At 29.8% G+C, this 27,765-nt stretch overlaps 4 protein-coding genes across 6 annotated transcripts; 3 read left to right on the plus strand and 1 right to left on the minus strand.

Annotated features, from left to right (window-relative positions):
• Window positions 1-1,631: 1,631 nt before the first annotated feature.
• Window positions 1,632-7,733, plus strand: LOC103839585 (transcription factor bHLH71). 3 transcript variants are annotated; one of them, XM_009116088.3, is made up of 3 exons: window positions 1,632-3,204; window positions 3,778-4,245; window positions 5,156-5,576. In XM_009116088.3, the coding sequence occupies exons 1-3, from the start codon at window positions 2,851-2,853 to the stop codon at window positions 5,207-5,209; spliced, it is 876 nt and encodes a 291-aa protein (XP_009114336.1). In that variant the 5' UTR covers window positions 1,632-2,850; the 3' UTR covers window positions 5,210-5,576. The 3 variants fall into 3 exon arrangements, with proteins under 3 accessions (XP_009114336.1, XP_009114337.1, XP_009114335.1); XM_009116089.3 differs by having other exon boundaries at window positions 1,637-3,204; window positions 5,109-5,565; XM_009116087.3 differs by lacking the exon at window positions 5,156-5,576 and adding an exon at window positions 7,341-7,733 and having other exon boundaries at window positions 1,642-3,204.
• A 2,215-nt stretch (window positions 7,734-9,948) lies between these two features.
• LOC103839584 (protein TORNADO 2) lies at window positions 9,949-13,236 on the plus strand. The gene is made up of 2 exons (XM_009116086.3): window positions 9,949-12,226; window positions 12,700-13,236. Exons 1-2 carry the CDS (start codon window positions 11,726-11,728, stop codon window positions 13,009-13,011), a joined length of 813 nt encoding a protein of 270 aa, XP_009114334.1. The 5' UTR covers window positions 9,949-11,725; the 3' UTR covers window positions 13,012-13,236.
• Window positions 13,237-14,216: 980 nt separating this feature from the next.
• Window positions 14,217-16,514, minus strand: LOC103839583. Its single transcript, XM_009116085.3, has 4 exons — window positions 15,786-16,514; window positions 15,250-15,450; window positions 14,944-15,168; window positions 14,217-14,776 (listed from the first exon to the last, which is right to left on the minus strand). Exons 1-4 carry the CDS (start codon window positions 15,846-15,848, stop codon window positions 14,576-14,578), a joined length of 690 nt encoding a protein of 229 aa, XP_009114333.1. The 5' UTR covers window positions 15,849-16,514; the 3' UTR covers window positions 14,217-14,575.
• A 4,211-nt stretch (window positions 16,515-20,725) lies between these two features.
• On the plus strand, window positions 20,726-26,359 carry LOC103839582 (putative gamma-glutamylcyclotransferase At3g02910). The gene is given in 2 exon segments (XM_033280994.1): window positions 20,726-25,837; window positions 25,840-26,359. Coding segments are annotated over 2 exon segments (522 nt in total). The 5' UTR covers window positions 20,726-25,689; the 3' UTR covers window positions 26,214-26,359.
• Window positions 26,360-27,765: the final 1,406 nt, after the last annotated feature.

Here is a 27,765-nt window from a genome sequence, read left to right on the forward strand (position 1 = left end):
AACTCGCCTTTGGCTATGTATGAGTTTACAGAAACTCTTTTTCTACTAGGCACAAATTCTCAGTAAACTCGCATTTGTCTCAGCGTAAGTCTAGTAAACGTGTCTTTCGCTAAGCACGAGTTTAGAGCAAACTAGCATTTTACTAGTCACAAGTTAAAAGTAAACTCGCCTAAATCATCATTGGCATGAGTGTGTCTAGTTAATTGTCTAATAAACCATTTTCATAGAATTCATAGAGATCGACTTCATCTCTCTCTACGAACTTGGGGGGCTTACTGTTGGGGGTGGATTTACATCTTCTCTCAAAACTCATTAGACAATAAATTAAGCATATTTTACTATGAAGCCCTAGCTTCTTTCTTTGTATATATAAAGCGATACCTCTATTTATCAAAGGAGGATCTCTTCTTCTATTTTAGAGTAGAACACTTCTTACAAATGGTTTATGGATTCTTAGATTTACTTTACACTAGAAACCATTTTTATAATACAATCTTTGATCAATAAACTCTTTTTGATGTTCATTTCTCATTTGATTCTTTCAAGATTTCTCCTAAACATTAAGAATCTAATCCCTATCTTCAGATTTTTTATTGTATGATTCCAACAAACATCACCAGCATAAACATTGTTTTTGGATCAAACATGTCCTAAGTTGTCTGATTTGTGAAAGTTAACGTCTTTTTTTTTGAGAATCTAATAATATCTGCAGAAAAACTGCGGATGATTAAACTTAAAAGTAATTTATAGAAAATAGATAATAAATTTCTATAATTACTGGTTGTGTTTTTTACCTTCATACAGTAGAACCTCTATAAATTAATAATGTTGGGACTTTGAAATTATTAATTTATACAGATATTAATTTACAAAAGTTTCCTTATTTGGATTTTTAACTTTAAGATATATTTATTCTAAGATAAAAAATATTTGATTTTAGTGTATAGACATTAATTGTTATTTTTGAAATTTCACATTTATATTAATTTTATTATATTATTTGATGTATATAATATATATCGCATAGAACTTAAATGTGGTTTTAGATATAATATTACTAAATCTCATCAAAATTTTAAGTGTTAAGAAAATATAAAGATAATTTCATTGTGAATATAAAACAAACAATATAATAGTAGGTTCTTACTTATATAAAATATGCATATATAGAATTTATTAATTTATAATTTTATTGGGATCATATATTTACATAGAATTTTATTAAAAAAATATTATCTTATTATTTTATCGATTTGTGTCAAATTTTGAGCCGGTCCAAGTTAGAACTGACAAAATTTATTAATTTATAGAGATTATTAATTTATCGAGTATTAATTTATAGATGTTCTACTGTATATAGTTTTGTTGGTCCTCCTAACTCCTAATGTGCAAACAAATCCGACTGTATAAGCACAGTCCTTTTTAATTATAAACCTACAGTTGTTACAATTATTCCTCCCTTTTCTAAATATCATCAATGAAAAAAAATCTTGTGGAGATGATTATTCAAGAAATAAATTTAAGATGCAACCGAAGAATTAAAAACATAGAAAAAAAAATTTGAATGTGAAATTTTGCCTTCTTCCAGCTCTCATTTGTCCATATATGTGTATGCTACTGTCCGGTCCCCACGACGCACTCATTCCAAAACCGAACCGGTTTGGTTCCATTTGTTTTTTTTTTTTTTTTTGATAACTCTGGTATCTGGGCAGCCACAATCCCAACTATCCCCCGAAAGGGGTCCAGCGCCCCAACGGAAGGGATGTTAAATCCGTTGTGGCCAAGACTCGAACCCGGGTGGCGGGCAGTACAGCTGTACCTCCTTTACCACCAAGCTACGAGCGCTTGGTTTCCATTTGTTTTCTTCTTCAATCGAATACTTATCAAGTCTCTCTTTAGATCATTGAGTTTTTATTTTTATCAAATATAACAACATATATGTAAGAACAACATTTCATAAATTATTTAAGAACCATGCCTTCTAAAAATGTAATACGTTACAGAGAGGCTAAGGTAGTAACTAAATGTAATAGTCAGGGTAACTAAATGTTAAAGAAGTGATGGTCCACAATTTCAAGTGATGGTCCATTTCTCTTCTTCCTACTAGTCATTTTCTCAATCATCAAAAAATACAATTATATACATACATAAGAGTATGTGTAGATATGAATTTTATACACTTTGATTGTGGAAGACGATTACATAACTTGCGTCACTTTCATCACTACGATCATATCAAGCTAACTCATTTAATTTACAACTTACCACGAATATATCTGATGAATTGATCTCTCTAAAGTTTATTATTATTTTTTTTTTGACTAAGGGCATTCAAAAAAGTTTATTTTTCTTGTATGAGTATTCATATGATCTCCATATTTCTTCCGATTAAAATTTAGGGTTTTCATTAAGAAGCCACAATGATAATGTCTTCGACCAGATAAAAATATGTGAAAACATAATAGTGATTATGTGATTATATGCTTTTTTTCCATCAACTTCAAAACAAACTTAAAAAAAAATGTATAAACGTGTTTTTAAACGATAATATTTTTCTTCAGAATTATATGTCATTAGCAAATTTCATAGATAAGCTTCCTTCCGAAGTACATGACAGTACCGACCAAAAATCAAAATCAAATAATGTCTCACATGTCCAAACTTAGAAAACTCATATATTCAACAATTGTTTTTATTTTTAATCATTCCATTTATTTTTCTGAAAATGTCGTTTGCCCAAAAAAATTTTATAACTCTATTTTCTTTTTTTAAGCAAAAAATTAAAGATTTGGAATGTTGCTATATAATCAATGACACTTAGTAATTCAATAAGAAACGTCCTAAAAAGCAATGACACTGGAAGCTTTAACATCAAACGGTCTCTTAAACTTTGTTCTATCCGAGACTCTTTCACCAACCTCAGAAAATGACATCATCGATCTCGAGCCACCGCCAGAAAATGGCATCATCGTCTCCAAGAACACAGTTCCAGTGATATCTCATCAAGAACCATCGTCACGGCAACTACCACCGGCAAGAAGAGGGAAGAAGCGGAAGAGGAGGAAGCCTAGGGTGTGCAAAAACGAAGAAGAAGCTGAGAATCAACGAATCACTCACATCGCCGTAGAAAGAAATCGAAGAAGACAGATGAATCAACATCTCTCTGTCTTAAGATCTCTCATGCCTCAGCCTTTTGCTCAGAAGGTTCAATTGCTAATATAATATATTAAATTTTCTTGTGCTTTTGAAAAATATATTTTAAATTTTCTTACAATATCGACAAAGGTTTCAATTTTATGGAAAGCCCATTATAAGGGCATGATTAACCTTAACTCTTATCTCTTAGCCAGGATTGTTAACTCATTTTTTTTGTTTTTTATTTTTTGTTTTTTTTTTATATTTTCCGGCTAAAAGACGGCTCTTATATCTTTTATTTAAGAAACAATTCTTACTTTTTCTTAGTTAAAACTTAAAAAAAGCTAAGAACAAGTTAAGAATCCCAGTTAAGACTGAGGTTAATCATGGTCTAAGTTTTTTATTTTTTTATTTCGATTTGTTTCTAATTTTATGAAAATTAATTCTTGTAAAAGGTGTAAGATTTTTAATTGAGTTTCAATATTTATGGAAAATTATTTGAAAGGAAATAAAACCTTTGATTTTGTGAATCAATTGTATGGCGAGTTTCTTTAAGGTTTAAATTTTCATTTTTGGTTGTTATATGCCTATTATTTACTTGTATGCATATTATTTTTATGCGCTTTTATTTTTTAATGAAAGGGAGATCAAGCTTCAATAGTTGGTGGAGCCATAGATTTTATCAAAGAACTTGAACAACAATTACTATCTCTTGAAGCTCAAAAGCTTCAAAAGGCTCAAACAAACCAGACGGGTAGTTCTTCAACAAGTCAAGACTCTAACGGCGAACGGGAGAATGCCCATCAACCATGTTCGCTATCCCTCTCACACTTCTTTCTCCACTCTTACGACCCAAGCCAGGAGAATAGAGTTGGCACAACAAGCTCCGTGAGTACCGCTATGGAAGATCTCGAAGTGACCCTAATCGAAACTCATGCTAACATAAAAATCTTGTCGAGAAGAAGAGGTTTCCGATGGACAACGGTGGCCACCACCGGGCCACCACAACTTTCCAGGCTCATGGCTGCCTTACAATCACTCTCCCTCTCCGTGCTTCACCTCAGTGTAACAACATTGGACACTTTTGCTATCTACTCCATCAGCACTAAGGTATTTAATAAAACCCTATCATCTTAACCGGACTTAACGGGACTAAGCATAATTAGTTCAACACAATTTTAGTGGTATTTCGGTTAAAAAAATTTTTTTGGGCATACATGTGTTACTTCACTCTTAAGTATTTCGGTAAATATGTATCACCCTTGGACATACATGTGTTATTTCACTATATCAGCATAGCATATTAGAACTCTTTCATCATCGTATATATAAACTCTAAACCGGACTAGACCGGATTTATTCTATAACTATTTGAAGGATACCTGTAATGGAATTAGAGCTAGACAGCACATCATGAAGGCCTAGGCATTCGGTTTTCGATTCGGTTCTAGAGATATATGAACCATTCGGTTATCTATGAAATTCGGTTGGGGTTTGGTTCGGTTATTTCGGTTTTTGGTACGATTTGGGTAACAATTATAAGAACCGGCTAATATCCAATAAACTTTCGGTACCGATTCGGTTTCGGTTTCCTGGTATTTGTAGATATCTAAGAGGTCGAAAACATATATTTTCAGGTTTTTAAATTAATAAATCGAGAAATCTGGATAAATTTTAATATTTTGGATAAAACGGTTCGGGTATTTCGGTTTTTAGGGTAATTCATATAATTTTAAATTCAATAAATAAATAATATTTGGGTAATTTGGTTTATAAGTAATATTTTAGAATATTTTTTTAATTTTTATACTATATATAACTACTATTTTTAGATATAAATTGTATTTCAAATATTTGGGTATCCATTCGGTTTTTGGTTTGGTTTTGGTTTTTCGGTTATAGAAATATAGGAACTGTTTGTTATTTTTGAACTTTGTTTCGGTTTCACGTTCGGTCTTTTTGGTTTGGTTCAGGTTCGGTTTTTGATTCTCGATTTTTATGCACATGCATGAACGGTCAGAGAACAGAGAGAAGAATCACTGAACATGAATGTCTACGAAGTACAAACTCTTAGGAGGAGTTATTGGGAGTTGAATTTGTATAGAGTTTGTGAATTTTAAAAGTCGATAGATTTTAAAAGTTATGTGGATTGTGAAAATTTATAAACATTGACTTATGAATTTTGATCATCACTTTTTTGGATTAGTATAAATTTTCATGAATTTGTATTACCTATTTTCTATCATTCTTTTTGTAAAGTAAATATACAATTTATTTATTTTCTAAATCCTATAGCATTATTATTTATTTTTTCTTCCAAATTTAAAAGAAAAATAATAGTGACACATACAAAATTCGACAATTTTTCTTAAATAGAAATTTAAAGTTTTTGTCACAAAAAAAAACATTCAAAGAGAAAAATGCCTAAAAACAATTTAAAGGCAAAAGATGATTTTACCCCTTGTTTTATATATATAAGTAATACAATAATAAAAATTAAGAATAAATAAATATCTTTTATAATTTCGAATTATATGTTTTCAAATTCGAACTTTTTAATAATTTTTGTAAATTTGAATTTTGTTTCCAAAATATTTTCTAAACTGCGGTTTGCTCGCGTAACCCAAGATTTGGCTCTCAAAGTTTCTTTTTGAAATTCAAAAAAATAATTTGAAACTATTTTAAAATTTTATTTTAAAATTACTAATATTTATTAATGTAATTATTAATATTTATATTCAAAATGATAATTATTTATAAAAATAATTATATATTCTAAAATGTAAAAGTATATAAATTTATTGAATTATAGTTTTGGATATATAATTTGGAAGTGCAATAGATATTTGGTAAGAATAATTAATTTATTTTCTAGTTTTTTATCACATAGATTTTGAAAATCACAAAGTTACATATGATATTTTAAAAGTTGAATCTTCAAGTAAAGATAAATAGAATTCATCTCCCACTTTATTTACAAACTAGGTTAGACCCGCGCCTTGCGCGGGATGAATATTATGTATATAAATTATTTTATATATTATATGTTTATAACATATTATGAAATAATAAATATATATTGAATAAAAAAGTCATTATCTACTACTTATATAATTAAATTGGTGCGAACATATAAATAAATTTTATAAATCGAAAAAATATTTTTTCTATTTGATATGATATATAATTAAATTTAAATGATAGTAACATATATGGTATATTTTAATATTAATATTTATCAGATGATGCTTTTTGCTCATATTTTTTTTATCATTTGTATTTGTTATAGCAAAAAGTCTAAATTAGTGATAACAGAATTTGCACTGTGGAATTAATGGTTTAAGTAATTTATAATATTTAAAAAAATTAAGTTGTCAATATTTTTTCAAATTTTTTATCAAAAAATGTTCAAAGTAAATTTCAAAATTAAGATATTTATGTATTTTATATGGCATATAGTTTAATTTAAAATGATACATATATTTATATATCTTTTATTTTTGATACTTATTAAATGAGACTTTCAACTTATATTATTTTTTAATTATTTGTATCATGTCATAACAAAAGTTTTAAATCATAGATCACAAAATTTGAATGTGGAACTTTTAACAGTTTTAGTAATTTATACTCGTTTTTAAAAATTCAAAATATAATATATAAACAATTTTTTTAAAATTTTTATTATATGGTTACTATAATTGTTTAATTTATTTTAATAGCTTAAAATTAAACAAATATAATTATAATACACACTTATTTTTATCAAATCTTTATTATTCAAAATCATTAATTGTCATATATACTTTAGTCACATTAGGCAATTATGTAATGTTATTTAAGGAAATAATGAAGCACATTAATAATGTATTTACTTTGGTTAAATAAAAAGCTTATTATATATTTAGATGGACCAATCTATTTCTCTAACGATTCTAAGAATCATTCTAGTGATGACATGTGGCTACAAAAAAATGTTGCAATGCTTCTCAAATAATATATAGGGGATAACCCTCTTAGCTAGATTTGGTCAAATATTTATTACCATACTCAGAGGAGTCTTTTCTAGGGATTTTCACCAATCTCTAGAAAGAGGTTCAATTACTGCAACGTGAATATAATTTCTTTTTTTCTTCCAAAGTTTACATGATGTCATTTTTCTAGAGATAATTGTAAATTATATCATACTTTTTGGATTTTGAAAGGTGGAAGAGAGTTGCCCGCTAAGTTCAGTAGATGACATTGCAGGAGCAGTTCATCAAATGCTAAGTATCATTGAAGAGGATCCTTTTTGTTGTTCATTAGTACCAGAATTACCCTTTGGTTTCCCTTTTAATCACTCAAATGCCACTCATTTTCTCTGAGTCTCCCTTCTTTTTTTTATTCTTTCTTTTATTTTTTTTTTCTAATTTTATCACATACCCGATCTTTCAGCACTTTTCTTTCAGAATAAAGAAAATTTATTTCTTTTATTTTTTAGTTTCCTAGGTTCTTTTCTGTCTCTCTGTAAAGGCTAAATATGAATCCATATGGAGTATAATGCACAGAATATATTAGTTGTTTCACTTTTTTCATTTTCTAATAAATTTTAAATAGCATATTTTTGGGGATTCAAATCCTTTTTATATAATTTGATTTTTTGGGAACAGCTTTGTATTGCTATATAATTATATTCTTATTTATCACTCATTATAATTTTCAGGTAGACTCACGATCTTGAATTTTGTAGTAGTATAAAATTAGAAGGACTTAAACAATACCTTACGGAGATAGTTGTCAAATTTGGAGGCAAAATATCAAATCTAAAAAAAATATCATTAGAAACTATATTTATTTGTACTACTTTACAGTTTTGTAAAACTTGAAGCGATGCAAATTAATGATGGTGATAATGTTCAAAAGTTATTATTTTACGATATTTTGAAATTATATAACTTTGTTGTAATAATATTGTTGCTACATACTGAAGTAGAAACTCTATAATTTAATGATCAATAAATTAATATACACAATAAATTAATACATTTCTTTGGTTTTAAATTATGTTAGTGTAGAATATGACATAATAAAATAATAAAATTTAAAGACTCTTAAGTAAATACATGGTGCCACTAAAACCATAAAATAATAATTATATATATAAAACTTGTATAAGGGTACATAAACATAAACAAATATTGTATTTTTTTCTGTTTAAATAAAATTAATTTATACTTTTCATTTTAGCATTTTTTATTATTTTATTGAATTATATATAAAACGTAATTATGTTCTAGGATATATAATTTTAACTTAAAATTAATCAAATAATTAAATTAAAATAAAATCCAATTCTACAAAAAATAATTAGTATCCCCTCTATTTCTTAAAGATTGTCGCTTTATAACTTTTTGCACAAAATAACAAAATAATTGAAATTCATATAAATTTTTAATAATTACAACTGTTTAACCAATAATATTTGAGATGAATAAAATATTTATAAAATAAATATATTTTGTAATTTATCAATATCTTAAAATAAGTATAAATTACTTAGAAAATCTTAAATGACATTCGTTAGGTAACAAGAAACAGATAGAGTATATAATATCTAAAAATGAAATATTCTTCTTTTAAAAATTGAAATATTTTATAAATAAAAATATAATAAGAATTATTTTGGTAATAATAATTCTATAAATTAAGAAATTATCATACTCTTAATATTATTAATTTATAAAAAAAAATTACTATATTATTAGAAATACATATATTTGTTTTAATTTTTTCGTGTGCAACAATTCATGAATACCTTAAATAAGCTTACTCTGGCTGAATGACTAGAACAAGCAAGGATAAACATGTTTAGCTGGAGAGTCAGCCTATTTCCCACACAAAGAATGAAAGAAATGAGATAAAGTCAATTTGATATATAAATGAGGTTTTATTTTAAAAAAAAATCTTTCTATCATTGTTTTACAAATATATAAATGTAAAATAAAAAAAAAATTTCAATTTGATTTTTCTATTTTTCATAAAATATTTTGTCAAAAAACTTGTTTTCGAAATTTTATTGTGGAAATCCAAAAATTCTTTTGAAACTATTTTAAAATATATTATTTAAAAGATTAATTTTTTTCTAAAAAAATCCTAAACCTCACATTTCCCCAGACTCCACTTCCAAAATCTAAATTCTAAGTATAAATTAGTTAAATCTATGGGTACAAATATTTTCTTTACCTCTTTAATGAAACTTATTTTGGTTATTTAACATTTGTGTGCTATATTTATGATAAAACTTTGTAATGTTATTCTAGAAAAAAAAATCTATTAAAAATCACTAATTCTTAGAATTTCAAATAACAATGGTGTTTCTAATATAATTATATAGTTTTATTTGGAGTTTTCTTCAAGGGAAACATACACATCAAATCTGACTATAAGTCTATTTGATTTTATTTCATTGTTAGGTTTTAGCGTTAAAAAGTTATTTGAAATAGTGAGACGTCAAAAAAAAAAGTTATTTGAAATAGTGATCGAAAACGTTCGCTTCAGGAGTTGTTAATTGTTATAGAAAAATTAGGTTACATATACATAACAACCAAAGAAATTAAGTTTATAACCAGTACAACTGATTGGATATGATATTATGTGTAATTAGTATTGATTTCCTTTTGCTCTTTTCTATCACACGCACCACAAATTCTTGTATGCTCTCTCTCCTTACAATTTTATCGGCTCCATGTTCGATCAGGTCACTTCTTATTCTGCCGCAATCACTTCCAGTTATAATATCACCACCTCCGAAATTGCATATTGTTCTATTCTTAGCTACCCATCATCGATTCCACCATTGTTGCTACCATCTCCTTTCCACCATTGTCTCCACCACTGTTTTCTCTTCCACTATTGTCGCCACCGTCTCTTTCCACCACGTCTCCATCATTTTAGTCTTCACTATTTTTTTCGTTTATCACCGCCACTATTCGTGATCTCTTTACTTCTTCACATCGTCTTTTCTTCGCTTCTATCTTATGTGTGGTTTTTAATTCTCATCAACTACGAAAACTCGAACAGTTTCTTTGCTAATCATATTTCTTCTTCTTCCGCTTCATGATTATTTTTCTTCAATATAATCTTTGTTTTGTTCTATTCTATTTAACGATCATAGAATATAAATTTGACTTTACTGTAAAGAACATGTGTTATATTTTGTTGGTGTATCATTTTTATGAACCAATTGATTTATATTTATTTATCAAGACTAATCAATTACAAGCAACAACATACCAATACTATAGTTTTTGAAAATCGACAAAGACCAAGAAAGTATTAAATATTGTGAACCAGTAAAACAAAGAGTATGCCATTTGGATAAATAATGTAGTATAGTATAGGATATATATGTTATTAAGTTTTAAAATTGGAAAAGATGGACGATGGCATCTCCGCAAATCATATGTTCTCCTACTCTTTATGATTGTTATCTTCCACTTTTGGAAAATAACAATTCAAAATTGAAATATAGTATTTTGTTTTGTGCCATTCTATTTGAGAACAATATAATAGAAATTAACCTTTAGAATCTCTTTAGATATGTGTTGTTCATGTGAATTGATTGTTATGTACTATTTACTTAAAAAATTATAATACAGTATCCAATCGAACATTGTATTGACGAACCGTCACATGCGGAGAAAAAAAGTCATCCACTTTCATACCAAATTGTCACACATATCAATATATCAATTTCTTAATTTTTATAAAACTTTCTATTTATTTTTCGAGTAATTTTCTATTACTTACACTAATTTCCTTCGTAATTTATTAATTTACTAAAATAAAAATTACAATGTATTCACCTTAAACATTAGTAGGATAAGAGTACTAAGAAGCGAACACTTTGCATATCTTATTTTTGTTTGCATCTTCTTAAAAAAATTTCTTTATGATTTCATAATAATCAAGTATTATAATGTTCAATTTTTGAAAAGGAATATACTGATTCTGAAAATGCATTCAAATGTGTAATAAATAAGTTTTGATTTTTTCTCTCTTTTGAGAAAGGAGATAAAAACTCTAAATGGTAACCATGAAATGAAATTAATTGAAATCAATTTAGATGAAATAAGATGAATGTAACTAGTTTTAAAACGGAACAAATTCATTCCATTTAATCCAAATCAAAATTGTAGAGGAATTTAAAAAAAAAAAAATTCTGTAAATCTTTTGGAATGGTTGTAAATGGTAAAGAAAGTAAGAAACTATGGAATCAACAGAACAAGTCTTTTCAAAAAAAATTATTCAAAAAATTTAGCAATCCACTTCAGCCAAAGTCGAAGTACCTTCCACATTGTTTTTATTTTCAGCTAGTTTCCCTTTTATGTTCAATACAATTAATTTTTTCAAATGTTATTATTACCCTAAATCCTTTATATCTAACCAAAAAAAAACATTTTACACTTTTTCTCACATGTGAATGTGAAATCTTCTATCTCTCTCGCTCTTGTCCTTCTTCTCTCCATTTTTTCTCTCTCCCTAAGTTATTACAATTATTGTAAATTTTCAAGAACACGAAAGAGTTAATATTCCTCTCCGCCCAGAAAAAATGCCTTTAAGCAACAATGTAATCTGTTGCATAAACTTCATCTCCGTCCTCCTCTCTATTCCAGTCATCGGCGCCGGGATCTGGCTCACCACCGGAGCAGTAAACTCATGCGTCAAGCTCCTTCAATGGCCAGTAATAATCCTCGGAATCTTGATCCTCCTTGTGGGTCTTGCTGGTTTCATAGGAGGGTTCTGGAGAATCACTTGGCTTCTCGTTGTCTACTTAATCGCCATGCTTGCTCTCATCGTACTTTTAGGTATTCTTGTCGGATTTATTTACATGGTCACCATTAAAGGAGGCTCTGGTCATCCGGAACCAAGCCGAGCTTATCTTGAGTATAGTCTTCAAGATTTCTCTGGTTACTTACGTCGACGAGTTCAGAGATCTTACAAATGGGATAGGATACGTACTTGTTTGAGTACTACTACTATTTGTTCGGAACTGAATCAGACATTCTCTACGGCTCTAGATTTCTTCAATGCTCATCTTACTCCCATTCAAGTAAGTATCTCTTTCTTTCTTTTTTTTTCTTTTTTCTTTATTAACTTTTTTGTTAGTTTTTGTTCTTTAAGTTTTGGAGGATTCTTAGTTATTTGCCGCAATCTACGCATCCTTGTCGTTTAATTAGTGTAACTCGTTAATCGAGGAAAATTATGGTGTAAATAGGATAAAAAATAAGTTTGGGGTTGAAAACCGAATAAATGAAAGAAACGGGGCGGTAATGCAAAATGTATATAGAATTGATGCGTTGCTGCTTAGGTTTGTCTTCCAAAACAGACATTGATTCTTAGCTTATTATAGGCTTTTGTCTGAACGAGAACTGGAAAAGTTTAAACTTTCGATTAAAATAAAATGAAATCCACCACTTTTCTAGATCTTTCCCATTAGGTGAACTTTAATCAGTCACGCGGAACAACTTTTTTCCCCATATTTAAAATAATTTTTAAATCTTACCCTGTTTGTTTATTTTTCAGTCTGGTTGCTGCAAGCCCCCAACAAAATGTGGATTCACATTCGTGAACCCTACGTACTGGATAAGTCCCATAGATATGTCTGCAGATATGGATTGTCTACAGTGGAGCAATGACCAAAACGCTTTGTGCTACGCTTGTGATTCTTGCAAAGCCGGTTTGCTCGCAAATCTTAAGGTAGATTGGCTAAAAGCCGATCTCTTTCTCCTTTTGGCGCTCATCGGGTTGATAATCGTTTATATAATCGGCTGCTGCGCGTTTCGAAATGCGAAAACTGAAGATATTTTCAGGAAATATAGGCAGGGTTATACATGATCGGGCTGAGAAGTTTGGTGGCAAAACTGAGAAGAATGTTTCTTTAAATTATTGGGTTCCTAAGTTTTTAGTTTCTTTATGTTTCGGCGTTTGTAGTTTTATCTTTTATATGTACGCATGACCAGAACGTTTGGTGTAACTGGAAGAATGTTTGGTGTATCTCTTTGGTTTGAGTTTGCAAAACTTTGCATTTGTTAATTAATATTATTTTATATATTGTGATTATCTATATAATCTTCAAAACCGAATTCACATCCATGAGACATTGCCAACGACCACCAATACTTAAAACCCTCAATATTTTTATCTTGTTCACACTTCGTTGTCTAACTACATTGCTTAACATTTGTTTTTTTGTTTGTTTTTGTTTCCAACGACCACTATCAATTCCAAGTGATGCTTGTAGATTGATTGACCAATCGGTTTCGAGTTATGCTTGTATACAACGTACCATGCGTTATTAAAATTACGTGCCATAGTCATTAGTCATATATCTTTCTCACCTACCTTTCTCCTGAAATTTGGTCATGCTGATGTCTCAAGAATGTTGTCAACTAGATGAAGGTTGTTCTTATATAGAACACCGTATGTGCGGACTCATAGGGAAGTGTGGAACGGTAAATAACCTGAATAGGAGCACGAAGAACGAGACAATGGTAAAAACTTTGTAAGATCGGGGTGTTAATTTGATAAAACATTTTTGTCCTGAACATCATTTAAGAATAGATAAGTACTAAATAATGCTCGAGGTGCAGACAAGCAATGTCAATATGTCAGGGATTCGTTCTTCTTATCCACTCGCCTGACTTCTACAAATTGAATACAATGTGATTGTTTAACCCATAAAAGTCATGGACATCCCTAATGTTTCCCCATATTTAAAAATTCCGCTTCAAAGAGAAGAGCATATGAAAGGGTTGCAAGAAACATTGTCGGCTACTCATCTACTACATGTCAACACCATCGATGTGCTACATTTGCATCCTCCATTTGCTGCGCAGAAACCGCAGCTGGGAAGTGACATATATGAGAAACAAGTAGATTCAACATAATTGTCAACAATAGTATCACTAGGCCTATTTTGTGATGGACGTAGCCAATTTTATCAAGTTTGGTATGCTACAATGAAGTTTGAGCTGATTAATTGGTTTTCAAACTATTTAGAAATTGTAACGTTTGCATATAATTTCCGATTTGTCCAATAATCATTTCAAAAACAAAATATATAACTTTTGTTATTGTGTTATATAATCAATCAAAACTAAATTTACACAAAGTACTTTGTCAAAAAAACAACTACTAAATAGCCCTCAATATTATGTCTTATTCCCACTTTAACTCCCTAAAACCCCCCCCCCATGCCTCAATGGCATAAGAATATACAAAAAGATGGCCATATATATATACACTTACTAGTTATTTGACTACTTCATAGCACACAAAACTAAGTCCCTTCTTTGGTAACCTTTTATATTGAGCTTTATACCCTTCTTTTTGAGGATATTTGTATGTGACAAGAAACCTTGAAGTCTAACACAACCTTCCTCTTCTTTGCGACCAAACCTCATTGCAGTGGAGATTGGTAAGGGATTCCCTTCCTTGGTCTTTTTCTCAAAGAAGTAGAACTAGGAAGTTGAGGTGTTGATGGGGTCAAACTCTGTGGATTTGGAATGTTATCCTCTACTCCTGAACTGTTGCTTGAATTTTCTGATTCCATTTCTGCATTCTTCACTCTCTTCCTAAAGCTTCTAGAAGTTCCTGCTACCTGTTGATTGCAATTCCCAAAACACATCAGAAAAGAGAAAGAAAAAAAAGACTCTTTGCTCAGAGTTATAGATAAGTCCAAGAAAAGGAAGAGACCCAAATCAAAAGTTTCAAACTTTTCTCTGTAAAATAAACCATAGACTTGAAATGTGAGCAAGGGAAAGGTACCTTGCAGCCAAGAGAGCAGAAGCGGAAGCAATCATCGACAAGGCCACGATAACAGACGTTGCAGGCGTTGGTAACTCCTTTAGCAGGTCTAGGCTGAGGCTGAGGCCTCTCATTCAAAAACACAACCTTTGCGCTGTTGATCACATACGTCTGAATGCTGAAGATGTCTAAATGATTCTGAATCTCACTTACTCTTATCACATCATGATAAGATGATCTCCTTATCTGCATAATCAAAGGCCAGCAGCAACATTCAATATCAAACTTTCTCCAAAAGCAGTCTAACAATATGAAATGCAAACGCACCTGAATGGTACGATGATCCTTGTGATGGGCAAGACAGAGAGAGCAGAGGGAGCCGTTAGTGCAGTCCAAACAATACATGTTGCATTCGCTCTTAGGTGAGTGTCCATGGAAGTTGCATTGAACAAAAAAGGGTTCTTTAAGTAAAGGTTTCAGCCATGAAGGCCACCACTTCCCTTCTTCCTCCTCTCCACCACCACCTCCCTGATAATAAAAAAAAAAACCATTAACAACATGATTCGTCAGCTTCTTATCTACCAGAAACACCATTGAGTTCAAACATATCATAAAGTCTTCTCCTTTATAGATTTAAGGAGACTCTTGACTAGTTCTCTCAGGCTTTGATGGTTTTTCTAAATTTCATAGAAAAGCATTTTGAACGGCGATAAATACTTAAGCCGTGAATCTAGTTTTGAAATAAATCTTAGAATCAAATAATGAATCGGTAGAACTTGAAGAACATTGCGAGCAGACAATGCAGAACAATGAGTCAACAATGTAATAATCTAAAAAGAGGTGACTTTTTTTTAAAGACATACCATGACTGTTCTGTTCTTAGGATTGATTTCTCGATTTGGGTTCTCGTGGTCTTCAATGGCCATTGTCGGAATGCGGTAAAAGAGTAGACTTTTCTGAGTAAAAGGGGTTCTAGAGAGAGAATGCGAGAAAGGGTTTAAGAAAGCGAGAGAGAGAGATGGGTTTCTTGCAGAGTGGGTTTTAGAGAGAAGAAGAGGAGAAAGAGAAAGATTCCTCCTTATTCTACTCCCTATGCCGACTAACCGAACCTAACATCTGAGCCTAAGATTGTTTTGGTTTTTAAAATCGAACCTAATTCCGAACCTAAACTCCGAGCGTAAGATGCGTTGGCTTCAAGGAACTCTCCTTGGCTCTTCTCTTTTATTATTCCTTTTGTATTTTTAAAATATCTTTTTGTCCTCCTTCGGTCTTATCTCTCATAACTATATACCTTTTTTTTCCATTGTAAATTGTTATATAGTCATCACATTTTTTGGTTGTTAGAGTTTGTTAACTATTTCAAAGTTTTGATACTTTTTTTTTTTTGAAAAAGTTGAGAAAAGTATTGCTCCATTATTGCAATTTGACATCTCATATCTTATCCTTAATTTCCATTACATGATTCTTTGTTTTCTCATTGTATATGTGTGTTTCTCTATTTTTTAAATTGGGTTTTCTAAATCATAACATTCCAATTTATTTACATTTTTACGTTTTCAACCAAAAAAATCTACTTTTATTTATTCATAACATTCTTCAGATTTTAATATTTTACTAGAGATTGACCCGCACGCCCGTGCGGGTGTTAATTTTTACGGTTTTATAAATTATTCGTTATTTTATCATTAGTGTTATATATTTAAGATGTGTCGTCGTATAACTAATTGTATTCAAAATATTTGGATTGAGTCGGGTAATAAGATTATTTTTGGTACAAATATACACTCTTTTCAGATACATTGGTTAATTAAATATTTTTATATTTCTACACATCAAAATCAAAATCATTCAGACCCGAGAGGATCCAACTCAAGCATCATACATAAATTTATAATATCCAAGTGGCGCCTAATTTAAAAATCCAAAAAAATTAATCCCGAAAGAAACAACTTGTACCTCAATGAGTATCCGAATGTCCATACTTAACTGATTTTGCAAATAGATTAAAAAGGAAACTCTTTCTATATATTTGGCAAAAATAAGAAAAATAGAAAGAATTTTTTATTTAATAAAATAGTTATATGAAGTGAAACATTAAGTGACAATAAATGTAATACTTTTTAATTATTTTGATTTAAATTATTATCTTGTTCATATAAACTATGCCTTTGAATTATGTGTTTTTCTATGTAATTTTTCACCAATTGGAACTAAGACAAAAGAAAGTTTTAGTAAAACATATTAAACCAAACTATTAACCATATGCAAAACTCGGTTATCTTACATTTATATTTTTTTATAATTGCACAAAGTTAATATTGATTAACTAATAAATAAAAATCTACATTATTACTTTTACGGTAAATATAATTAATGATGTGATATATTGTTAAAGTAAAATAATTAATGAAATTACTAAAATAAAACTATACTTATATTTTTATACATTAATATTTGTTTTTCATAATTAGTGTTTTATATTTTAGATATGTCGTAATATAACTAATTGTATTCAAAAGATCCGGATCGAATCAGATAATATGGTTATTTTTGGTACAAATATCCAAACCCGTTTCAAATACATTGGTTATTTAGATATTTTAGGGTCATATACATCAGAACCAAACTCATCCAGACTCAAAAAGATTCAACTCAAAACCTACACATAAATTTATAATATTCAAGGAGTGAGTAATTTTAAAACAAAATAAAACGATACCCGAAAGGAACGACTCGTACCTAAGTGGATATTTAGTGTTCATGCCTAACTGATTTTATAAACTAATATAAATGTATTTTTTATGTGTTTTGCTAAATTAAGTGAAACTGAAAGAGTTTTTTTTTATTTAGTAAGCAATTATATTGAGTGAAAAATTAAGTGACAATGAATGTAATTCATTTTTATTATTTTGATTTAAGTTATGATTTTATTCACTAAACATGTTTTTGAATTATGTTTTTGGCTACGTAATTTTCCACTGATTGAAAAAAAAATGTTATAGTAAAACAAATTAAAACAAACATTTAACCTTATGCAAAACTCAGTTATTTTACTTTTTTGATTTTATAATTGACACAAAACTAATATTGATTAACTACTAAATAAAATCTACACTATTATTATTATGGTAATATAATTAATGATGTGAAATATTGTTAAGACAATATAATTAATATGACTGAAATATGGAAATACAATTAATGTAGTACTGCTATCTTCGTTTCCAAACAATTTTCAGTTATAGTACTATTCATGTTTCCAAACATTACTAAAGTGTACTTCAGTTTTAATAATATAGATGTGTCTAAAACAATTATGTTAAAATTTCTGCACATAAAAACTAAAAACAAATTATCTACGAAATCTAGATTTTAGTGTCTTGTGAACGCCATTCAGCAAAATTTTGTTCGCCTAAATGTGTTCATTAATTTATTTTATCATGCATTACGTTGTTTGATTAGTCATTCCTGAATTTTGTTTATGCATGGATTTAGTGTTGGGATATTATACTCGGCAAATCTCCAAAATAGCACCTTTCTAAGTTTATATCACAAAAATAGCACTCAAAAACTAAAATGACCAAAATAGCATTATATCTTTTGAAAAATTTAAATTTTTTTATTTTCAAAATTTGAAATCTTATCCCCAAAACCTCACTTCTCAACTCTAAACCCTAAAACCTAAACTCTAAACCCTAAACCCTAAATTCTAAACCCTAAACCCCACCCTTTGAGTGCTATTTTTGTAACTTTTGGACTTGAGTGCTAGTTTAGGAACAAAAACTTGATTTAGTGCTATTTTGGTCTTTTTCTCTATTATACAAGTTTTTAGATTGATCTTCTAACTACCACGATTTTAAAAATCAAAATACTATATAAATATGGCTTAAAACCTGTATAGATCATAACTATTTTATATTCAGAACTTTAAATAATTTAAAAGTGATTCTTTCAAAATATTAAAATGATAGTTTATATAACTTCTCTTTTTGGAACGGAGTATATCTATAAAAATCAAAATTTACCAGTAAACCCTCAAAATTCAAATAAGTATCTAACTATGTAATGCATGCTTACATATTATTTATAGTTGATTATATCTTTACATATTGATAAATTTAAAGACATGATAAACCCAAAAAATATAAACTAATATGTTACTTTATTGTTATTTATATACATTTTATTTATATTCTTTAAATTAATCTTAAATAGAAAGCAGTTTAATTAACCGGTAAACCTACTCGCTCACACAATGTGACAACGATGCAAAATTATAGTAAAATTTGTATAAATTAATACTCGATAAATTAATAATTTCTATAAATTAATAAATTTTGCCGGTTTAAACTTGACCGGTTCCAAATTTAACAAAAATCGATAAAATAATAAGATAATAATTTTAGAAAATTTTATATAAATATATGGTCCCATTAAAATTATAAATTAATAATTTATATGTATACATATTTTATATAAGTAGGAACTTATTATTATATTATTTATTTTACATTCTTAATGGAATTATTTATATTTTTTTTTTATAACCAAAAAGGTTAAACCCGAGTCTATTAAAGACACAGACCTAACTCTTGGGTGGGAAATGCAGTCCACGGATAGACTCTCTCCCGGGTATTCAAATGGGCCGAAAATAAATAGCTCATATTCTTGTAGGGTGACCATGAAAATGTGACTTAGTTTCGTATGGTCCAATATATCTTAAAATAAATATATCTTAAAATTAAAATTTTAAATAAAAAAACTTTTGTAAATTGATATCTCTATAAATTAATAAAATTTAAAAATCTCAACATTATTAATATACGGAAGTTGTACTGTACCTTTTTAAAAGTAAATTTTGCTTACGTCATGAATCATTTATGCTTTTGTATATATGAAAGTGTTTAGGTTCAATTTTAATTATACGCTTAATCATAACTATGAGTTGGAAAGTGAGTGAACTGCACTTTATAATTAAGTAGTACTTACACAACGAAGAGACTGATAGTGGAAGAGAGGGACCAATGTTGTGTACTTGTATGTGATACATATACAAAGAGAGTTAAGCTTCTTAATTTGGAGACTAACGTAGTCCATATATTATTTTAGTGAAAGGAAGAGATTAATCCACAAATCTAGGTTTGAAGATGAGTGATTACTCATTGCCCATTTATGTTTTAGTGTTTGAGCCTGCTTGGTTGATGTTTCAATTTAATTAATCAAGAGGAAACCTAAATCGCAAAGTCAATACAAACTATTCCAGCAGGTATCAACTGAAAGGGAATTTCGATTTAAACTAATACCGTCCTTGATGCAATATTTTCTTTTATAAAAACTTTATAGGTAGACAATTAACCGATATGAACGAAAATAAACCAAACTGAAAACATTGACTAAGGGTCTGGCTGGTTCAAACACAGCGGTTGCGGTTGCGGGAGTTTGTGGATGCGGGCAGTTGCGGTTTCCAGCGGTTTTTAAGAGATTTGTACGACTGATACTGCGGTTAAAAATTGGTGCGTTTGCGGGTGACTTATGACTGGTTAACTACCAAATACGGTAACAGTCAAATAATAAATTAATAATATTTGCATTTAATATAATTATAAAAATATCAAAAATCATAAAATTATAATAAATATAAAATTTATATTTAAAAAGTTATAATTTTAATTTTTGAAAATTTATTGAAATTGTTTATATTATAAAATTTTATAATATTAATTAAAATATATCTATTATATTTAATATTTTCATAATTTCAATTTTAAAATTTTTATTAAATATTTTTACTTTTGTATATATATTGTTTTAAAAAAAAAGAAAAAAATTTTACCTTCCCGCAACCGCAAACGCTAGCTAGAGCAAGCTTTTGAATTTATGAGATTCGGAGCGGTTTAAAACGGTTTAGAGCTATTTGAGTGATTTGAGTGATTGTTGTAAACCGCCGACAACCGCTACCAACCGTAAAAACTGCGTTTGCGGGTGGTAGCGGGAAAACCAGTCGCCCCTAAGAAGACAAAATTATTTTTGTTTCAGGTTATTTTGATTATTGTTAAGATATAAAAAAACAAAAAATGCTATAAAAAACTGAAATTAAGTCTCAGACAAACGAATACAAAGAAAGATCTCTGGAAGTTCCAAATGAATGATGAGCTTCATTCCAAAAAATAATTGAAAAAGAACTAAAATCATATAAAAATTTAGTTGTTAGTTAGACATACATATTATAAGCTTCCTAGTCATAGATGTTCAATTCGAATAAAACAAAAATAATATATTCAATCCAAAAGAAAATTGAATTGGAATCGACGCAGGTTTAATTTGTTCATAATAATATTACCACTAAAATATAACAATTATAACTAAATCCAACACAAATCCAAAATGAGAACTTCACTTCCGACAATTTTTTTTAAAGTGTTTGATTAATTAGACTTTCGATTAAATCCTTACGAAATTGATATACTGACTAATCTATTTTACTTTGGTCAATAGCTAGTTGTTTTAAGCGGACAGAAAACAAATTTTAACTATATCGATCTCACCGAAATCCAGAGTCACTCATATATTTGTCTCACAAGATATACGTAGTCCAGTTCTTTATTAATTAATCGATGGATAGTTAAATATCAAGTTAATTGTGTAGGCTCATCCTCCATGAAGCATGCACACTTGTAACATTTATTGTCCTGATGGGCAAGTAAACATTCTTACTTACATGAATCACACCATAATTTTTTGATATTTCTTTAGATTTTAAAGGCCATAGACATATGTACTTATGTAGTCATCATGCTTAAATGTCTGTTGAGACATGCATCATAAATAAATGAAACAAGGCAAAACGATTATTATACTAAAGGAAAAAGATACTTTAGGTGCATTATTAATCCGTCATGATAATAACAGCCTATCTTCATTTTTCATGGCATTTGATAAACAATTTTTGTTTTTGAATTCATGTGATTATCGACTGAAATTTAGTCAATCCTAGGAATATATAAGAAGAAAATATCATTTTGTCATGTGACATCTATAATAGTTAATCATTTTACGAAATCATAGTAGATCTACGTTTGTCATGTCATAATCTTTATATGTATAATGATGATGTCTTTCATTTTATTTTTGTAAACGATTGGAAGATACTTCAAAATTTCAAGTTTATATGAGCAACTTTTTTGTATCCTATGATAAAGCTAGCAAAAAATATCATAGAAAAACCGGTGGCCCTCGAAAGAAAGAAAAAAAAGGTGAAGCAATTGGACACGCCACGCCATATCTGACTCAGGAATATTCACACTTTCTCACTAGTCCCATATTGTATGGTTTTCTTCTCTTATATGGTTATGGGACCAATCGGAATATCGGTTTTGTAAAATTGTAATTATATTAAGATAAACACACAATGTGCCTCATAATGGACTCAAGAGTAAGATATATACCGTAACTTGGAAATCCAAATCAAATTAATGAAGGTTTTTTCAGATTTAGTGAAACTGTACATGTGGTTAAGTAATAATCTTGTGTGGAATTTACATATCAAACGAACTGGTCTTCATAGGCCACCCAACCGGTTAGGCAAACCGGCATTGGTTGTTGTGGGACTTGCAGCTTTCTACGCGTTGGCCGTTGACTTACTATTCAATTCTTATTACTCAAGTCTTCTGTACGGATATTACATCCTTTCTCAATGTATATTCGGTGGACTAAAATGTTTTAACTGATGTACGAGCCTGTAAAATGGTAGGGTTTTTAAGCGTTCAAAGCGGTCCAAATTCACCTAAAGCTTATATTGTCATCATTCAGAAATAGTGTTCGAACGCAACTTATTACTTGGTGCAGCTATGAACGATTTTTTGTCTTTTTATTAACCCCATCTCCAATAGAGGGTCATCTTTTTCTCTATATTTTTTTTTTTTTTGCTAACCGAGTATCCTGGCCCCACCGAGGTGGTCCAGACTAGAGACCGAAGTGAGCAAGGACGCTGCCAGGGCGTCACCATGTGGCTCACTGTGTAACAGTCTTCAGTCTCGGATGCTGCAGCCCATATGTAAATTCCGCAGTGGCCAAGACTCGAACCCAGTGGCGGGCACTTTACACTAAAATAGAATAACTTTATAATAAAATTGAATTTGCTCCAATAGTTTACTTTATAATAGAGTAAAATATAGAAAAATATTGTTTTTTACTCTATATTTGAAGTAAACAAAATAACATTCATTTATATTTCACTATATTATAGTGTAACTCTATTATAGAGTAAATCATTGGAGCAAATTCACATTTATTATATAGTTACTCTATTTTAATAAAATATAGAGCTATTGGAGATGCCTTTATTATTCGCCGTCACATCTTAACAGGTGCCACTCTGTTTTTCTTTTCATCAAAATATATCTATAATATTTAATTTAAATAAAGTTTTTGAAATGTTATACCGTAAAATCTCAAATTTCAGTAGAGTTAACTAGAAATTCCACATTATATTTGATAGAACTCTTTTGAAAATTTTGTGTAATACGTGTTACTTGATAATACTATCAAATTAACGCTTATAACTTACCAACGGTCCCATCCAATGTCTCGGAGGAAACAAGTCATCGGCACTGTTCACCTGTTAACTTTTACTATGACATGTATATTTATACTTCTATTTCCTTGGTAGCTCAGTGTTGTCTATGATCCGTGTTCTCAAACAAATCATTTGTCTGGTTACAAGAGGTAATTTTGTAAGAAAAGATTATACTAAAAATAAAGATGTATCCACCAAGGTGGTTGTCAAAATGTTATTGCACCATCATTTTGATTATATAGAATATTTCTGGCTGGAAAATACTTAAAAAAATTATGTACATAGGAAAGTTAGTTGTGATTTTTTTTATCTTAATAACATTTCTATGCTAGAATAGTTATTCATTAATTTATATTCTATAACAAATTATGGATAATCAATATATAGATACTGGATTTGCTTGAGGAATGAGGACAAATATAATATCTATTGCATCGCCTTTTGAAGAAAAGAAACATGCGTGTGATAAAAATGAGAAAATGCTGCTACTGCTAAACAATCAACTTCTAGTATTAAAATAATGTATTAATCTCAAAACTCCAAGCAAATTCTGCCGACCTCTTCACTCTTTTATTCAAAAGATGAAAAAGTCATGTGAACGCACATTACACACTCGACTTTCACTATGTGGAGATGATCTCATTGGTGGACCCAAATTAATGAAGAGTTCTTTTTCTTGGTCAAAAATGAATGAATGATGTTCTCATATTTTGTTGTTTTATCTATTTAAAATACCCCACAACTTTTTAAAAATATGTTTTTATATTTGCATATTTACATATTCTCTATTAAGAATAACAATATATATATATATATAAATTTAAATCGAAATAAATAATTCTACATAAATTTTAAAATAAATATTTTTTTGTTTTATATTTTCCAAGTAATAAACACAAGATAATTTAAAATTATTATTAAATCTATTCCATAAAAAGAGATGAAGTTTAAGAGTCCAAATCAAATGAAATAAGTTTCTAATTGTAGAATTTTTAAAATAATAAATTTTGGTAAAAACAATATAAATAAATAAAATATTTTACTAAAAAAAATTGGTCTCAAATGATTTAGATGAAAAAAAGAGAGCAAAAACCACTACAATCAATAAAAAACCACCGTATATACCCATTTAATTTTTAATAAAAAAAGTTTTTTTCTACCCAATATATTAATGTCACATGTCTTGTTCTTACTTTTATTGATTCAACCGGTTGAATTTTTTCAACCATGTTTAATCCTGGTCTTCTTTTATTTTTTATTCAACTCACCACTGGAGTTGTTGAATAATTTCCCATTGCATATAATCTTAGCGAGTGCAACTTACCCAGAGAACTTACCTAATAATTTCCTTTCATTTGCCTTACAAAATAATCAAAAATGAAAATTACTGAGTGCATAGGCACCCATCATAGGCTATAACTGGTTACCAATCTAAAGAATATCATGAATGAATGTAATTAAAAAAATGGAACATAGATGAATGGAATATATGAAGTTATGGAATAAGAAAATTGAATTTCATTCCATTCATTCTACTTATTCATGAACTTTTTTAATCATGAATGTTTTATAACTACATTTCATTGTTTTCCAGACATTCCAAAAAGAATTATTGGAATGAGATTTGTTTTTTGTTTCATTCAAATGGTAAAAAAATTTGAAATTTGTAGGAATAAGCCATTCCAAACAATTTCATTCCAAAAACTTTTAATCCAGTTGCACCCATAGTCTTCTACTTGCCTTCACTCCTAGTTTGAATTGAGCTAGAACATATGAGCTGTTTTAACAATTTTCTCGCCGTTGTCCTCTGTGTTTGTTACTTCATTTTGCATGAGCCTTGACAGCTTTTTTTTATCAAGAGCCTTAACAGCTTCTGCAACATTTACTGGGCCTAATTTTGGATTATGTTAATAATAAGATTCTAAGTTTTTCTTTATTCACAAGTCAAATTCAATCAGTGTTTAGTACGTTTAAACTGAAAATGAAATTGAAATGGGAGTAAAACAAATTAAATGCCATACGCATGACACAGTCGATACTGTGATTTTAAGCCCATATATATATTGATATATCCATTTTGCACGACATTAAAGCCCATTAGAGATTATTAAAAAGCCCACAATAAACGAGTAAAATAAGCTTTACGACAAGGCAGCCACCGTGTTCAATCCCGAGCCTCGCGTCGCGAAACCATGGGAGGAGGAGGAGCACTCGCGAACCACATTTTCGTGTACGGAACGCTGAAAAGAAACCACCCGAACCATTTCCTCTTAGAGGATCTCATCTCAAAGAACGACGCCGTTTACGTCGGCCAACGCACGACCCGGTTATCGTACCCGCTCGCACGGGTCTCTACGGGATCCCTTACTTGATCAACCAACCCGGGTCGGGTAAACGGATCCGCGGCGAGCTTTACTCGGTTTCAAAACGCGGGCTTGTGAGGCTTGACGAGTTGGAAGGGATCAAAGTCGAGCACTACGAGAGACTGCCGGTGGAAGTGGTTGAGGAGGAGGAGGAGTCTAACGGCGTCGTTTTGGCGGAGGCTTACTTTGCTCATCGTAGGTTCGGTGAGAGATTGTGGGAGAAGAGAGGAAAGCTTGGGATGTGTGAGTTCGGTGTAAACGACCGCGTTTTGTATGTTAGGCCCAAGGATAGGCCCAGGTTTAGCTCTGTTATTGCTGAAATTGAAGCTTTTGTGTCTTCTACTAATGATTGATTCCTAGCTCAAAATTTGATCTTTGCTGCTCCTTTCGGAGTAAAGATCTCTATATTGTAATAATTGGTTGCTTTAAGTGATTGTGATTATGTTTAACTCTGTTATTGTTTAGATGATTCTGGTTTAGAGAATTTAACAGTACATTGTAATTCTCATCTTGGTCATACTCAAGCTTCTTCTAAACAAGAAAGATGTTACCATAATTATCGTCAAAAGCTTTAAGCTTTGATAGAATCAGATCCCCAAATGAATCATACACCTTCTTTAATTACAGTAACTCTTTATTATTAGATTATTATGTTTTATGTTTTATCTACCAAAACTACCACCAAAGTCTATAATTTTCAAACTACCATAAACTTTTAGGTTTAGGAGAGGATACTAATCATGTTTGTGATAATGATTTTGTTATTTGATTACTATTGTACTCTACTATTCATTTAACGTATACCCTTTTAATCTTATGTTTTACGAAGAAAGAAAGCAACGATTATAGATTTACAGATTGATGAGTGGTAGTAGGAGAAGTAGGAAAGAAAAAAGATAGGATAGGTTAGGCATCATAAAGCCCGGAACGAATCCTATCTATACGCACTTTGTTTTGTTTTCAAGTTTTAACGGTACGTGTCATGTCTGAGAGAAACCATAAAATCAAGTAGTGGACTTTTTGTTGTTGTATGTTGTTGTCAGGCTATGTGATCTCCATTGTCGGTGAGGGACCAAACGCTTTTTTCCTAGTGCAATTTTCGGTAAGACTCTCAAGTACAAAAACGCTACGTTCCGACCAATAATGATTTGAGCTAGAAAGGAGCTAAAGATCAGTGAGTTATTACGGACTCAAAAGCCATAGTCTGATCTAGGGGTGGGCACTTTACCCGATATCCGAAGTGGTACCCGAACCCGATCCGAAAAAACCGAACCGAAATCTGAACCGAAGTAGCAAAATACCCGAACGAGTATTGAATAAGGAGAGATTGGATACCCGAACCCGAACGGATAATACCAGAACCCGAATGGATATCCGAAGATAACCGAACATATATATAATTAACCTTATGTTTCTAGTTTATATCTCTCATTTTATATAAAATATTTATATTGATACTACACATAATTTAAGTTCATATGATATACATACAATTACGGAAAAAATGATTTGCTACTCACTTAAAATGCATGTCAAGTTTTTTTATTTCAAAAATTAACAAAAATTTATATCCAAAATTAAAAAAAAATAACTAAATTAGTGTCTTTTTAGTTTTAAAATGTTATGTCCAAATCTATTAACCATTCAATCTATTAAAAATAAAAAATTAGTTAAATAAAAGTTATATTTTTAAATACAATAAACTTGAGAAATGAAAATTTTAATTTTTTTTTTCAAAATCTAAATATCCGAACCCGATCCGAAATAACCGAATCCGAACTAAAAATACCCGAACCCGACCCGAAGTATAGAAATACCCGAACGGGTTCTAGACCTCTATACCGAAATACCCGAAAATCCGAAATACCCGACCCGAACCCGAACGGGTACCCGAACGCCCACCCC

This window comes from Brassica rapa, chromosome A09, assembly GCF_000309985.2.
Source record: "Brassica rapa cultivar Chiifu-401-42 chromosome A09, CAAS_Brap_v3.01, whole genome shotgun sequence".
NCBI lineage: Eukaryota > Viridiplantae > Streptophyta > Magnoliopsida > Brassicales > Brassicaceae > Brassica > Brassica rapa.

Excerpts from the sequence above, each read along its gene's own strand:
- LOC103839583 (XM_009116085.3), bottom strand. The coding sequence starts at position 15,848 with ATGGCCATTGAAGACCACGAGAACCCAAATCGAGAAATCAATCCTAAG. Across the intron at positions 15,451-15,785 it reads CTAAGAACAGAACAGTCATG|GGAGGTGGTGGTGGAGAGGA; the intron begins GTATGTCTTTAA and ends TTTTATTATCAG. Across the intron at positions 15,169-15,249 it reads AGGATCATCGTACCATTCAG|ATAAGGAGATCATCTTATCA; the intron begins GTGCGTTTGCAT and ends TTGATTATGCAG.
- LOC103839584 (XM_009116086.3), top strand. The coding sequence starts at position 11,726 with ATGCCTTTAAGCAACAATGTAATCTGTTGCATAAACTTCATCTCCGTC. Across the intron at positions 12,227-12,699 it reads CTCATCTTACTCCCATTCAA|TCTGGTTGCTGCAAGCCCCC; the intron begins GTAAGTATCTCT and ends TTTATTTTTCAG.
- LOC103839585 (XM_009116087.3), top strand. The coding sequence starts at position 2,851 with ATGACACTGGAAGCTTTAACATCAAACGGTCTCTTAAACTTTGTTCTA. Across the intron at positions 3,205-3,777 it reads CTCAGCCTTTTGCTCAGAAG|GGAGATCAAGCTTCAATAGT; the intron begins GTTCAATTGCTA and ends TTTTAATGAAAG. Across the intron at positions 4,246-7,340 it reads TCTACTCCATCAGCACTAAG|GTGGAAGAGAGTTGCCCGCT; the intron begins GTATTTAATAAA and ends GGATTTTGAAAG.